General features: G+C 32.9%; 1 protein-coding gene across 1 annotated transcript in view; it reads right to left on the bottom strand.

Moving 5' to 3' along the window:
* Window positions 1-16,779, bottom strand: part of LOC139484175 (uncharacterized) — a 42,010-nt gene that overhangs the window by 7,090 nt on the left and 18,141 nt on the right. The window contains exons 5-7 of the mRNA XM_071267907.1: window positions 14,362-14,423; window positions 9,037-9,108; window positions 6,142-6,288 (exon numbers count right to left, since the gene is read on the bottom strand). Of these exons, the coding sequence (XP_071124008.1) occupies window positions 6,142-6,288; window positions 9,037-9,108; window positions 14,362-14,423 (281 nt within the window). The remainder of the gene's footprint in view (window positions 1-6,141; window positions 6,289-9,036; window positions 9,109-14,361; window positions 14,424-16,779) is intronic.

Genomic DNA, 16,779 nt, shown 5'->3' with positions numbered 1-16,779 from the left:
CATCCGACAACATCAATAACAAAGAACGTGCACATTACATTAATTCTTTCGGATGGCCGTCAACCTCAAGAACAAAGAACGTACATATTACTTTTATTCCTTCGGATGTCCGTTAACATCAAGAACAAAAAACGTGCACATTACTTATATTCCTTTGGATGTCCATTAACATCAAGAACAAAGAACGTGCACAATACTTTTATTCCTTCGGATGTCCGCAAACTTCAAGAACAAAGAACGTGCACATTACATTTTTCGTTCGAATGTCCGTCAACATCATCAAGGATAAAGAACGTGCACGTTACATTTATTCCTTCGGATGTCCGTCAACATGAAGAACAAAAAACGTACACATTCCTTTTATTCCTTCGGATGTCCACCATCATCAAGAACAAACAACGTGCACATTACTTATATTCCTTTGGATGTCCGTCACATTCACGAACAAAGAACGTGCACATTACTTTTATTTCTTCGGTTTTCGTCAATATCAAGACCAAAGAACGTGTACATTTTTTTTATTTCTTTGGATGTCCGTCATATTCACGAACAAAGAACAGGCACATTACCGGTTTGTCCTTGGGTGTCCGTCAACATCAAGAACAAAGAACGTGCACATTATGTTTATTTCTTCAGATGTCCTTCAACGTCAGGCACAAAGAACGTGCACATTACTTTTATTCCTTCGGATGTCTGTCAACATCAAGAACTACGAACGTGCACATTACTTTTATTCATTCGGATGTCCACCAACATCAAGAACAAAGAACGTGCACATTGCTCCTATTGCTTCGGATGTCCGTCAACATCAGTAACAAAGAACGTGCAAATTATATTTATTCTTTCGGATGTCCGTCAACCTCAAGAACAAAGAACGTGCATATTACTTTTATTCCTTCGGATGTCCATCAACATCAAGAACAAAGAACGTGCACATTACTTTTATACCTTCGGATGTTCGTAAACTTCAAGAACAAAGAACGTGCACATTTCATTTTTCTTTCGAATGTCCGTCAACATCAAGGATAGAAAACGTGCACATTACATTTATTCCTTCGGATGTCCGTCAACATCAAGAACAAAGAACATCCACATTACTTTTATTCCTTCGGATGTCCGTCAACATCAAGAACAAAGAACATCCACATTCCTTTTATTGCTTCGGATGTCCGTCAACGTCAGGAACAAAGAACGTGCACATTACTTTTATTCACTTTGGATTTTCGTCAACATCAAGAACAAATAATGTGCACATTACCTATTTTTTACTTTGGATGTCCAACAACATCAGGAACATAGTACGTGCACATTATCTTCGGATGTCCGTTAACATCAAGAACAAAGAACGTGCACATTCCTTTTATTCCTTCAGATGTCCGTCAACCTCAAGAACAAAGAACATGCACATTCCTTTTATTCCTTCAGATGTCCGTTAACATCAAGAACAAAGAAAGTGCACAATACTTTTATTCCTTCGGATGTCTGCAAACTTCAAGAACAAAGAACGTGCACATTACTTTAATTTCTTCGGATGTCTGCCAACATCAAGATCAAAAAACATCCACATTCCTTTTATTGCTTCGGATGTCTGCCAACATCAAGACCAAAGAACATCCACATTCCTTTTATTGCTTCGGATGTCCGTCAACGTCAGGAACGAAGAACGTGCACATTACTTATATTCCTTCGGACGTCTGTCAACATCAAGAACAAAGAACATCCACACTCCTTTTATTCCTTCGGATGTCCGCCAACATCAAGAACAAAGAACGTGCACATTACTTTTATTCATTCGGATGTTCACCAACATCAAAAACAAAGAACGTGCACATTGCTCCTATTGCCTCGGATGTCCGACAACGTCAGGACCAAATAACGTGCACATTTCTTTTTTGTTTACTTTGGATGTCTGACAACATCAGTAACAAAGAACGTGCACATTACATTTATTCTATCGTATGTCCGTCAACCTCAAGAACAAGGAACGTGCATATTACATTTATTCCTTCGGATGTCCGTCAACATCAAGAACAAAGAACGTGCGCATTACTTATATTCCTTCGGATGTCCATCAACATCAAGAACAAAGAACGTGCACATTACTTTTATTCCTTCGGATGTCCAACACCATCAGGAACAAAGAACGTGAACAATACTTTTATTCCTTCGAATGTCCGTTAACCTCAAGAACAAAGAACGTGCACATTACATTTATTCTTTCGGATGTCCGTCAACCTCAAGAACAAGGAACGTGCATATTACTTTTATTCCTTCGGATTTCCGTCAACATCAAGAACAAAGAACGTGCACATTCCTTTTATTCCTTCGGATGTCCCTCAACATCAAGAACAAGGAACGTGCATATTACTTTTATTCCTTCGGATGTCCGTAAACTTCAAGAACAAAGAATGTGCACATTACATTTATTCTTTCGGATGTCCGTCAACCTCAAGAACAAGGAACGTGCATATTACTTTTATTCCTTCGGATGTCCGTCAACATCAAGAACAAAGAACGTGCACATTACTTTTATTCCTTCGGATGTCTGCAAACTTCAAGATTAAAGAACGTGTACATTACATTTATTCTTTCGGATGTCCGTCAACCTCAAGAACAAGGAACGTGCATATTACTTTTATTCCTTCGGATGTCCGTCAACATCAAGAACAAAGAACGTGCAGATTCCTTTTATTCCTTCGGATGTCCCTCAACATCAAGAACAAGGAACGTGCACATTACTTTTATTCCTTCGGATGTCCGTAAACTTCGAGAACAAAGAACGTGCACATTACATTAATTCTTTCGAATGTACGTCAACATTAAGAACAAAGAACGTGCATATTACTTTTATTTCTTCGGATGTCCGTGAACTTCAAGAAAAAAGAACGTGCACATTCATTTTATTCCTTCGGATGTCCGTTATTTTCAAGAACAAAGAACGTGCACATAACATTTATTCCTTCGGATGTCCGTCAACATCAAGAACAAATAACGTGCACATTCCTTTTATTCCTTCGGATGTTCGTCAAGATCAAGAACAAGGAACGTGCATATTACTTTTATTCCTTCGGATGTCCGTAAACTTCAAGAACAAAGAATGTGCACATTACATTTATTCTTTCGAATATCCGTCAACATCAAGAACAAGGAACGTGCACATTACTTTTATTACTTCGGATGTCCGTCAACATCAAGGACAAAAAACGTGCACATTCCATTTATTCCTGCAGATGTCCGTTAACTTCAAGAACAAAGAACGTGCACATTACATTTATTCTTTTTCGGATGTCCGTCAACCTCAAGAACAAGGAACGTGCATATTACTTTTATTCCTTCGGATGTCCGTCAACATCAAGAACAAAGAACGTACACATTACTTTTATTCCTTCGGATGTCCCTCATCATCAAGAACAAGGAACGTCCACATTACTTTTATTCCTTCAGATGTCCGTAAACTTCAAGAAGAAAGAACGTGCACATTACATTTATTCTTTCGGATGTCCGTAAACTTCAAGAACAAAGAACGTGCACATTACATTTATTCCTTCGGATGTCCGTCAACATCAAGAACAAAGAACGTGCAGACTTATTACTTTTATTCCTTCGGATGTCCGTCAACCTCAAGAACAAGGAACGTGCATATTACTTTTATTCCTTCGGATGTCCGTCAACATCAAGAACAAAGAACGTGCAGATTCCTTTTATTCCTTCGGATGTCCCTCAACATCAAGAACAAGGAACGTGCACATTACATTTATTCTTTCGAATGTCCGTCAACATTAAGAACAAAGAACGTGCACATTACTTTTATTTCTTCGAATGTCCGTCAACGTTAAGAACAAAGAACGTGCACATTACTTTCATTTCTTCGATTGTCCGTGAACTTCAAGAACAAAGAACGTGCACATTCATTTTATTCCTTTGGATGTCCGTTAACTTCAAGAACAAAGAACGTGCACATTCATTTTATTCCTTCGGATGTCCGTTAACTTCAAGAACAAAGAACGTGCACATAACATTTATTCTTTCGGATGTCCGTCAACCGCAAGAACAAGGAACGTGCTTATTACTTTTATTCCTTCGGATGTCCGTCAACATCAAGAACAAATAACGTGCACATTACTTTTATACCTTCGGATGTCCGTAAACTTCAAGATCAAAGAACGTGCACATTACATTTATTCTTTCGAATGTCCGTCAATATCAAGAATAAAGAACGTGCACATTACTTTTATTCCTTCGGATGTCCGTCAACATCAAGAACAAAAAACGTGCTTATTTCTTTTATTCCTTCGGATGTCTGCCAACATCAAGAACAAAGAACGTGCACATTACATTTATTCTTTCGGATGTCGATCAACATCAAGAACAAAGAACGTGCACATTACTTTTATTCCTTCGGATGGCCGTCAACATCAAGAATAAATAACGTGCACAGGACGACTAAAAGGGCCCAAAACGATAAGTTAAAATAAATTCAAATGAAATAGAAAAAAAACAGCCTAATTTATGTACAAAACTTTAAACAAAATAAATCTGACAAACAGAGACAACAACGGGGACAGACACATTTCGAAATTGACATTGAAGTTCGGTTGATAACTAAACTTTCTGACAAAAAAAGAAGATTTGAGCTTCCAACATGTGAACATTCCATTTCTATTTAGCATTGCCTGCATTTGCAGACCATACCTTCCAGTTGATATGATATTCCAGAGCTTTCATTTCCTATCATGATTTCCTTGATAGAGGGTTGCTGCCTACAAGGAAGCTATTAAAACAAGAGTTCAAAAAGGTGAAGTTGAAATTATCCCTCGGAAAATTGTAAAGTTACCCTCATGAGTTATGGAATATCTGTTTCACAGATGACGATGGTTATGTTCCAATTGTAGTTACCACAAGCATAACCCGTGTTTGCTACAAGGTAAAGTTTCTTCATTAGGTTCTTGTACTGTTGACAATAATGAAAGTATATTAGTTAATAGCAGGAAAATGTGCCTCCGATTACCACATTCTTAGTTTATGTTCATTGTATTTAATTTGCTTTTATTTGTCCTGTTTGTGTATAACTTATCAAATTTCAGAACGGGGCCTCTTATAATACTGCAGAACAGAAGTGGAACATCATAAATATTTTCTTACTATGATATCAAATACTACATTTTAATAAACATGCAATTAATATTGAATTGCAGAAACTGTAAATCCTAGAGTAAATATTAAAACTTAATTATTCAGCATTTACGACTAAGAATAACATTCAACCTTAACTACTTAGCATTTACGATAACATTGAATCTAGAAAATCATAAGATAAATATAAATGTTGTAAACAGTCACATATGTTTACCAAATGTCAAAATGTCAAGTCACATATGTTTGAAAAAATACCGTTTTTTTCTCTTTTCCTTTAAAATTTCATTTAACCTGTGTTACAAATATAATCTCCATTACATATGGTAAATATGAAATGCCATTGTATGGTAATACTTTTCAAAGGACAAATAATAAATCAATTGTTAACATATCGGTCACATATACTATACATGGTTTTTTTTAATCCTTGTCCCATCTTCATTTGGTTAATTCATTCAATTTTAACGACATCTACTTTTGTTTCTTATCATTGGTAACGCTGCTTGCATAGTAAAAAGAATATTTCATAACGAATATATTTTTAAAAGGATATATGACAGATCACCTATGTAACTACTGTTTAATCAGGCGTCTAGAATCAATTTTATAATGGTAAAACTCTCTTTTTTTGTATTTTTCTTGATGCTTAAGTATATCCTCTTTCTGAATTATTTTTTTTCAACCTCTGTCACATTTTAAATTATAACGATGACATTTTATGTTATGGCTTAATAGACAGACCCATATATACCATAAATGTTTGAGGGAGGAAACCACATGTTAAAAACACGAAAAAGAAAGTATATGCATTTCTATCTAATAACAAAAAATCAGAATCTCAGATAAAGTTAAAATGCAGTCATTATGTTTTTTTATTTGGTCAAAGTTATATCTAACGAAAGTTAATTGTATGTAATATGTTTCATGTGAATTCTTTTAAAAGATCTGATATTAGCATACAACTTTTTTTGTGAAGTGTTAACGTTTTTGTTTGCATAATTATACCTTCAACATGAGAGGGGACTTTTAAATTGTCCAGTTTTCCAATTTTGTCTTTTAGTTCTTGTTTGTCATCTTCTAGATCTAAAGCAACACTGTTGTTTTCAATGCCATTCGTTTCATTTGCCATATGAGTAGCAATTTCATCTAATCCTGAATAATACAACAATTTACATGAACCAACGTTATTTTGCATTTTTGGTTTTTCTTTGAACAAAACAAATAATAAACCTTTTTGGATGGTTTTGATTGTTTTGTTGTGATCAAAATGTACATATTCAAACCCTAACCCGTACAAGATATTTAATCAATGTGTTATATTTTACAAATGTATTGTTTTCTTTTTCCCATCTAGTGATAAATATTGCATGTATTTTTAGGACAAACAGGAAATGAACATGATAAATTATATTCATCAGCTGCTATATAGCATATTCAAGTGTAATTTCTTTTTTAGGTTTTTAAATGCCTTTGTCATGATATGTTTAAACGATATGATAAATATATGATATTTTGCATAAACGTAACAAACGTTATATGTAGTGCGTTATAGATATATAATCTATGGTAATAATTACCGAAAAGGTTACAAAAATTAATTTTGCAAATTAAGAGTGTAAATGATAGCCATCTGAAATGTTTCAGTCATGATTTACTAAATACGGATATATAAATTTTGGTTATGCACCAATGTGTTCAATTCTATAAATGTACAAACCCGTAAAACAATTTATTGATCTCAATAAAACACACTGTGAAATAAGCCAACACCATCCAACTATAATCACTGAAAAAAGTGTATAAAATAAGATAAGTTTTAGTAGTACAATAAATGATTTTATATTTCGAATGTATCACATAAGTTTACAAATAGTCCTAAACAGGTGTTGAATTTATTGTACCTCTTTTAAACATCTAGGAATATTTTAAATTAAAGATGAACACGTGGGAACTGAGTATATTTTAGAACAAATCAGTGCCGTATTTTTTTTCTAAATACAACTCTCTTTACCGAATCTTTGTTTTTCCTTAATGCATTGCAATCGATATTTGAAGTATTTACGAACATTGGAAGTTGTTTATTTTAAATAAAAGGTTAATAGATGAGTTACGTTTTTTTAAACGGTGTTGTTCAAAAATCAATATACATTGTAAACATACAATTTTGAGCCTGTCCGAAGTCAGAAGTCTCTGGCTTTGTTAGTCTTGTATGATTTTTAGTTTTAGTTTCTTGTGTATAATTGGGAGTTTAGTAGGATGTCCTTTTTCACTGAACTAGCATACATGTTTGATAAGGGGCTAGCTGAAGTACGCCTCCGGGTGCGGGAGTTTCTCGCTTTATTGAGGACCCATTGGTAGCCCTCGGCTGTTGTCTGCTCTATAGTCGGGTTGTTGTCGCTTTGACACATTTTCAATTTCCATTCTCAATTTTATTCTTATAATGTGTTCATGCCGTTAGATAAAAACGTATTAGTGACGTGGATTCTGAATGTTTCAATTAAATGTATTGAATGTTCTGTTTAAAGTTGTGTGACAATTGTGATGTCAAGGTTTATATAACTACGTTTGAATCCCCTATGTTAAGATAGTCGGTCACATAAATTTTGTTACATAGCGTTCTAATGATCTAGTACAATTGTGATATAATTCCATTTTTTATATTATGTAATTCTCCTCTTGTTTTATTGCATATTAATTTGTATGGTACATTGATGAAAGAAGATGCAAATAAAAAAGCATATCAATAAAGATGTTCCCTTATTACACTTAATGTCTGACAGACAAGAATAAAGGCTTATAGTTGTCTGTCAGACAGTATTGTTAAAAACATGTTTTTATGTCTGGTCTGCATCCCTTCGAAGACATTTCGTTATTTAAAAATAAACGCATTTTCTTGAAATCACTATCATTCTATTCTTCAATCATAAAACGCTGACTACAGATGCCACTCGGACTATCATACCCATTGGAGCGTCTCCTTACAGTTATTCTAGAAACGTATGATTTTCGTGTGTTTAATTCATTCTATTTTCAAAAGCTGTATTAAGCATTTTCTTAGGAGACAAAATATAAAAGTAAAGGGAATCGAAAGAGTAAAAAAACCGAGGAACAACACAATAAAACTTTTTTTTACCGAATCTTTGTTTTTCCTTAATGCATTGCAATCGATATTTGAATTAGTCATCTAAGACGTAGTTCATCTTTATAAGGTTACAGTAGATATTTTTATCAATAGATGTACAAGTGATTTTTAATGTTGTGATATGTGGGTAATTGCTTCCAAATTTGAGGTTACAAGTTGAGATTTGAAAGTGATAGAACATGCTTAAAAGCGTCTACTTCTTCTACTACTGTATGCTTATTACCTTAATTTCGTATAATTTACAAAAACGAGATTGCATCGTGCCAAGGAACATACAACAGCTCCGTTAGTTCTTTCAACGTATTTTCTAAGCACAATGTGGTGTTGGAAATAGATTTGTACCACCCAGTGTCCTCAATTTATTGATATCGATGAAGAAAGCATGATAATGTCTATATGTTTGTTCCCTTTAAATTCGAATATCAAAAAGTGTTATAAATCTACCAAATAACATCCTCGAGATGTTCATACGACAACAGAAAAAAATATTGATACTCAGGATTCATATATTTGAATTATGTCTTTAAGATTGACATAAGGGCTTTAAATCTATAACATTTAGAGAAAAATAGCAAAAAATGCCAAAAATAGCCTCTTTTTGATGTCTTGTTATATATATTTAGATATGACAATATGTTGTTTATTTAACACATTGTGGGGCTCTAGATCTTATCATACATGTCATACCTCCAAAACAATGAAAATGTGATTTTGTAACCCCAAGGTGCACGTGTATATTGTAGGATAAAACAACTTACGTATTACAAACAATATCAGTGATGAAACTGCAACAACTTTTTCCTTTCTATACTTCTCAATTTCAAATTTCTCTAAAATCAATAAAAAGAAATGATATGAAACCTCTAATCTATAAATTGATGAAATTATCGGTAATGATTGTTTTGAAATGTCCATATCAATCAATAGCCGAAATATTCTTGTGTCCCCTAGGTACTAGTATTTAAAATCAACTTACACTGCAACCTAAAATTACTAATCTCAACATAATTTTGTCTCTTGTGGATAGTTGTCCTTATCGCAATCGTACCCAGTTCTTCCCGTTAAAACACATAGCCTATCTGAAAAAACCTGAATTATGTTAATCTAGGCGACTAACACATTGTAACATGCATTTTCATGTTTCTAAAGTGCCATTTCAAAAATCAGTTTGCAATCAAAATAACTCTGATGGTATCCATCATATTTTTTCGTTGTAATAGTTGTATTATCATCATGTAAAATTGAGAATGGAAATGGGGAATGTATCAAAGAGACAACAACCCGACCATAGAAAAAACAACAGAAGAAGGTCACCAACAGGTCTTCAGTGTAACGATAAATTCCCGCACCCGGAGGCGTCCTTCAGCTGGCCCCTATACAAGTATATACTAGTTCAGTGACAATTTGTAAAAGTAATGTGTTTATTCAAGTATTTTCAAGTGTCATTTTAAAGCGTTTGAATATGTTATTTGACATTTTAAATCTAACATACATGCATTAATAAAAACTAGAAGCAACGGCTATAATTCGTTTGTTTCTCTGTACTATATTTTCTCTAGTTTATCTGTTTATTTATTGAAACCCTGTCGTGTAATGTTGTTATTTTAATGTTATAATTAACACTGCCATTAAAGCGGGCGGTTTGGCATGCCTTCAAAAACAGGTTCAACTCACAATTTTTTCATAAAATGCCGTGTACCAAGTCAGGCAAATGTCTGTTCGTTTCTCTTTGTGTGACGTTTCGGTGTTGTGTCTCTGTTGTATCGTAGTCCTCTTATATTAGATACATTTCCCTCAATTTTAGTTTGTAACCCGGATTTGTTTTTTTCTCTATCTATTTATGAATTTTGAACAGTGGTATACTACTGTTGTCTTTTTAAAGACATTAAGAATTCTACAATAACTCATGGACATAAAAAAGGTACAGAGAAAATAGATAACATGGGTGTTGATTGAATTTATTCAAATAATGGTAAAATTCTAAAGTACAATTCCTAGAGAGAAAGATTGATTGATTGTTGGTTGCTTAAACGTCCAGTGGAAAAAAATCGTGCTTGCTCAGGAAGATGGAGAGGAAATGACAAAATACAAAATTTTCAGGGAAGTATTCAAGAAACAGTTTAGTATAACAAGGCGGATCCTTAAAACGCAATTCTTGTTACATTTTATAAAACCGATACCTTCGCAATTTTGTACTGATGTAAAAAAAACAGCAATTATTTTAGTTGTTGCTTGGAAGAGAGTTTAGCGTCCATCAAATGGATGAAAAAGTTTACAAATTGAACCAAAGGAGCGCCAACGTTTGTTAAAAGTTATTACTGTGGCCAAACGTTTGTTCAACAACGGCTGTATTATTTCAACGTTTAGCCCCCGTTGGATCTGTATATTTCAAGAAACTTTATAACAAACGTTGTGCCAACGTTTAGCCATCAAGTTGGGAAACTTTGCACTTTAGGGTTCCAGATTGGTAACACATTTTTTTTTAATTTTTAACACGAGGTTCTATAAAGGTTCCAGATTGATTACACAAGGTCCTATCAATGTTCCAGATTCATTACTCAAGGTTCTATTATAAGGTTGGTTACCAGGTCTTTTTAAAATTCTTAACACGAGGTTCTATAAGGTTCCAGATTGGTTACACAAGGTCCTATCAATGTTCCAAATTTATTACTCAAGGTTCTTTTATAAGGTTCAAGATTGGTTTTTCATAATGGTATATTATAACGTTCTTATAACGTTACTGGTAGTCAACAATAACATGTCACACAACGTTAAATCACAGCGTTTTCACAACGAAACCGGAACGTTTCAGGAACATTGATAATAACTATGCTTTAATAATTTTGGACTGTTCTAAACCAGAACAGATTCTGGTAGTTCTACTCTAAAACAGTTTTGGACAGTTTATTTCTTTTACACAGTTTTGAACAGAAATTTCTATTCGAATTTTAGCTATTAATAACATAATGTTTAATTTTTTTATTTCATTAAATTGATATGATTTATGTATTATCCATTTATTATTTCTCTTCTACTTTTCCTTTCTTTTTTACGTATCTGTTTTTATTTATTTGGATTAATAAATGAATGTTTTAACTCATTTAGATCATTTAGATATTCATCATTTTCTAATATGTATATACTTTATTATCAAATAACATAATTTATGTCACATTTTATAAGTTATATGATGTCATTTAAAAATACTTATGATAATCATGGAAATAATATCCATATACTAGTATTTGGGAATATAAAATAGTTATCAAAGTTTAAAACATACTATAAGAACTAGCAAATACACAAAACTATAGATGCTATAATAATATAACTGTTTTTATCTAAAATACACCTGCTTACTGTCACCGACTACAATATTAACTAGAAAATGTCATTTAAAACTGTTCTAGCGTAAAAAAAAAAAAAAAAGGATTATGTCATGTTTACCCAAAAACTGATTCTGACTGTTCTACCAAAGAACTGATTTTAACAGTTCTATCTAAAAACAGTTTATTTCATTAATTTTCAACCTGAAAAGTATTATGTAAGTTCTATCGTAATTGTTATTATTGCATTGCTAGAACTGATTCAAACTGACGACCGTTTTAAGTAAAAAATTAAAGAAAGGAGTTAGAATGTCCCCATGCAGAGCTATTACTCAAAAGTTAACACGCAAACACACCCTCTTCTGAAAGAAGTTACAAAGTTAACGTAGTGCTATTAATTTATATAGTTGTTAATAGCTTTTTATTCTCACATAAATGATTGATTGATTGATTGTTGGTTGCTTTACGCCGCATTAGCACAAAAAGGCTATATCGCGGCGAGAGCTAATTCGAATATTTTTTACAATTTAAAGCATATTTTTTAAAATAAGACAAAAGGTCCTTCAATATACTAAAATTCTTGACTAAAGCAAATTTATTATATACAAATAAAAATCAACAGTAAAATAACGTGATAAAAATTAAAATCGATTTAAATATAATAACATTCTTATATTCTATAATCATGATAATAAATTCCAATTTCTTTAAAAAAAAAGGCAACAATATTTGTAAATGGAACATTATTGAATAAATCATACATGTTATTGACATTGAAATGCTTCTTACGAATATCAGCAAAGTCAATACAATTAATTAAAACATGTTTAATAGTATACTTGCAGTTGCAAGGTACACATTGTGGTTCATCTTCATTTTTTGAAAGATACTCGTGTGTTATTCTAGTATGACCAATACGACATCTAGTAATAACACACTGATCTTTCCTGCACATAATATCATTAAAAGGTTTGCCTAAATAAGGTTTAATTTCATGCAATTTATTATCATCTTTTTTACTCCATTTATTTTTCTATATATTAAAAACATATTCTCTAATATTAGATTTAAAATCAGTATATGATATATCACAGTTAGATAGAGGGTCACCCAGGGCATTCTTTACCTCAAGGTCTACAGCTGTGCTTCCAAGGATTCAAACATGACTCGGAACCCATAGAAATATGATTTCTTTAAGAAGAATTTTTAAATTCCTCATTACATATAAAATTTTGAGAATTGTTGGGTTTTTAATTTTAGTATTTCGTATAGCTTGTAAGCATGAACGTGAATCCGAACATACAATAAATTTGGATTTATCTGAAGAAGCAATAAATTTCAAAGCCAAAATTATTGCTTCTGCTTTAGCAGTAAAGATGGATGCATCAGATGGCAAACGAATGGTTGCAGCTCTGTCCCTGAAGACAGCAGCAGATGCAACTCTGTCACCCTCTTTTGATCCATCAGTATAGACAGTTGAAAAATCTAGATAATCGGCTTTAATTTCAGCATAGTGTTGCTGAATTAAAAGAGGATTTGTTTTATTTTTATTGTGTTCACGGAGATCAAATATCATTTTTGGTTTGAGAAGTTCCCATGGAGGACATTTGCAAGTTTTAACTTGAGCAACAGATTTTAAATCAAAAGAAGCTAAATGTGGTTTTAAACGTATACCTAACGGAGGAACTTTATTTTCATGTTTTGAAAAAATATCTTCATAAATCGGATTAAAAAAACAGCTGTAGGCAGGATTATCTGAATGGGCTTTTAGTTTGACAGCATATTGAAACATAAATGAAAGTTCTTTCTAGAATTCATCGATGAAAACTTGTTCCTTGTAGTTTGTACATAACTGTCTCATAACTCTTTACGTACAACATGTATCAACTACAATATATAGAGATTAATACATGGCCTTTTCCATATCGGCCTGGGTATCATCCCGAGACCCCCATATCAGCTCGAGACGGAGTCGAGGTGCTGAAATGGGTCAAGGAATGATACCCAGGCCGATATGGAAAAGGCCATGTATTAATTGCTTTATCATATACTAGTACATCCGACCAGAGTTTGTATGTAAGGCAAATAAAAAAATGCAAGACTAAAACAATCAAAAACTTTATAAAGAAGTTAAATTATGAATCGAACAAATACACTTTAATTGCCCAACAATAAAATCACTACCACCATATTTATTAATGCTACTATTTCCTATAGAGGAATTTTGAAACATTCAACATTTGTTTTATGATCATTATTACTCCACGTTTGTTGTACTATACAATGATTCATAATTGTCAATGGCATTTGTTAGCGAGTACTAAACTATCCCCGTAAATTTTTTACGTCGTTACAAAATATCTGACGTCACACAATGGAAAAGTAAACAACCGATACTGGAAATACCGGCAGAAACTTGCCCGAGATACACTATTATGATTTTTGAGCACGAGATGCCCCGGATATAGGTTATCAGCACGGGTGGGAAATTATGGCTTGTGTACTTCCGCTCATTACACCTATGCAAAAGCTATCATATCAATGCTAAGTATATGATAAATACAAATTAAAGACATACCTATATTATCACGCAAGTTTTTATATTATCAGTTTTTCTGTTTATCTTTTTCATTTTTAGCCAAGGTGTTGTCAGTTTGTTTTGGATTTATGAGTTTGACTGTCCCTTTGGTATCTTTCGTCCCTCTTTTATCTAAACGCATTATGTACAAGCTCAAATTTCTCAAACACGTAACATACCTGTTGCATAAAGTCCAAACAATGGTTCAACAGTTGATAAACTCTTAGAATTTCCAGGAAACCTTAAATAGATATAGATAAATTATAGCACAGGTAAATGGATCTCATAACATTTGCTAGTGTTTCCTGTATGTTCCTAAAGTTAAAGTAACCCAGAATAAACAAAGACAGCTATAGTAACCTTACATAGAAGGTTCTTGTTTGTATAAAACCTTTCATGGTAAAGAGTTATCTTCTGGCGAATTTTTCCTTATAATACGAACACTTAAAGTATGAGCCTGTCAAAATGTGTGGCTCTAACCTACCATTGACCGCACAAAATTATTTTGATTTGTAAATGTTACGTTTTTGGGTAATGATTGCATTTTAACATTCCAAATACTTCGATTTTTTTTCATTTCTCAATAAATATTGTATTTGATTTTTCAAAGGGTAAGTTCAAAGATCAGAGAAATATGTTTCATGTAATATTGTCAATTCTAAAGTCAAATATTTTTGACTGTTTTACTAATTATCCTCTAACTAGATTTAGAGTTATTGACATTAAGGTCAAGCAACTAAATTTTGAAAAAAGTAGACCCAAACATTTTCTCAATTTGACAATTCAAAAACACTAGGTTAAAGCTAGGTCTACTCTATCATATTGATATGAACACACACACAAGTTTGTGAAGCATTATACATTGATCGAATCAATATAATGTAGAGCTAGCATTGTTATCTTAACTACAAAAATGTTTAGACGAGTTGTATATACATAATGTACACATCCATGTGTCACCATCATTGCTGGTGATCCGATGGATACATCTGTTGTAGAGTTGTCTTTGACTCAGACGTACTTATATATATATATATATATATATACAACTCGTCTAAACATCAACCCAACAATGTTAGATCTGTAAATTTGCTTTCGCAAATTTTTGGTTCTTCCCTCGACGAGATTCGAACCCATGCTACTGTGATATCGTGACACCAAATCGCCTGCACTACAGCCGTCTCGCTAGATCACACGACCACCGGGGCTCTACAATAAAAGAGCTTTCACTGGCCGTGTGTTTCCTTTCCACGTCAGTTTTAATCTAGCGGCGTACTGCAGTACATGATATATAAGGCATGAAGATGTTGTTGTTACAGATCAGCTAAATTATCTATAGTAAAGGATCCCACAAATTAATGTAAGATACAGTCACAAAAATAATTATATTTATAAGTACGTCTGAGTCAGTGACAACTCTACAAGAGATGTATTCAACGGATCGCCATCAATGATGGTGATACATGCTGTGTACATAATGTATATACAACTCGTCTAAACATCAACCCAACAATGTTATATCTGTAAATTTGCTTTCGGAAATTTTTGGTTTCTTCCCTCGCCGGGATTCGAACCTATGTTACTGTGATATCGTGACACCAAATCGCCTACATATATATATATATCATCGAAAGCTTTGTTATAGAAGCTCAGGTGGTCGTGTGGTCTATCTGGCGTATATACAAAATTTTGTCCTGATATCTATGAAAAGGTTTTTTTACAACCACTGGATCGATGCCACTGCTGGTGGAGATTTATTTCACCGAGGGTATTACCAGCACAGTAGTCAGCACTTTATGTGCTGACATGAATAATCATTGATATGGTTATATTTTTAAATTAACTGTTTACAATATTTGGAATTTTTGAAATTCTAAGGCTTTTCTACCTCAGGCATAGATTACCTTAGCTGTATTTGGCAAAATTTTTAGGAATTTTGATCTTCAATGCTCTTCAACTTCTGACTTTATTTGGCCTTTTTACCTTTTTTTTCGAGCGTCACTGATGAGTCTAATGTAGACGAAACGCGCGTTTGGCATATATACAAAATTTTGTCCTGATATATATGGTGAGTTTATTTATCAGTAATTATGCATCCTGTCATTGTGTTGTTGTGCAATTGTTACTCTTTTTATTCTTGCTTTTCATTTTTGCTTTATAATATGTACTTTGTCTATTTGCCATATGGTTTTCTTTCTTGACATATTTGTATGTTTTTATAATGATAAAGATTAAGGTTGACTGCTGTGCCCCGACTTTTCTGACGTTTTTATCTATTATGTGTGTTTGTTTTGTTCACACATTATTGTCAATATTATAGTAGAATTTTATGAGAATGTGATACAAGTGAGTGGTTATCTAGCTATCATATCAGGCTTAATTCATCTTATCCTACTAATGATATGCCTGTACAAAGTCAGAAACATGACAGTTGTTGTCTAATTGTTTGATATGTGTTGTCTTTTGGTTTTGTCATTTAATACGAGATATAATAATTCCGATTTACATTTTCCTTGGAGTTCAGTCTTTTTGTTTTCTTTTATTTTTGCTCATCTGGTTAATATATGGTAAATGATTTTTATTTTCAATGTTTTGAA

The sequence above is a fragment of the Mytilus edulis genome, chromosome 8, assembly GCF_963676685.1.
Source record: "Mytilus edulis chromosome 8, xbMytEdul2.2, whole genome shotgun sequence".
Classification (NCBI taxonomy): Eukaryota; Metazoa; Mollusca; class Bivalvia; order Mytilida; family Mytilidae; genus Mytilus; species Mytilus edulis.
This window is presented reverse-complemented; position numbering and strand designations above follow the sequence as displayed.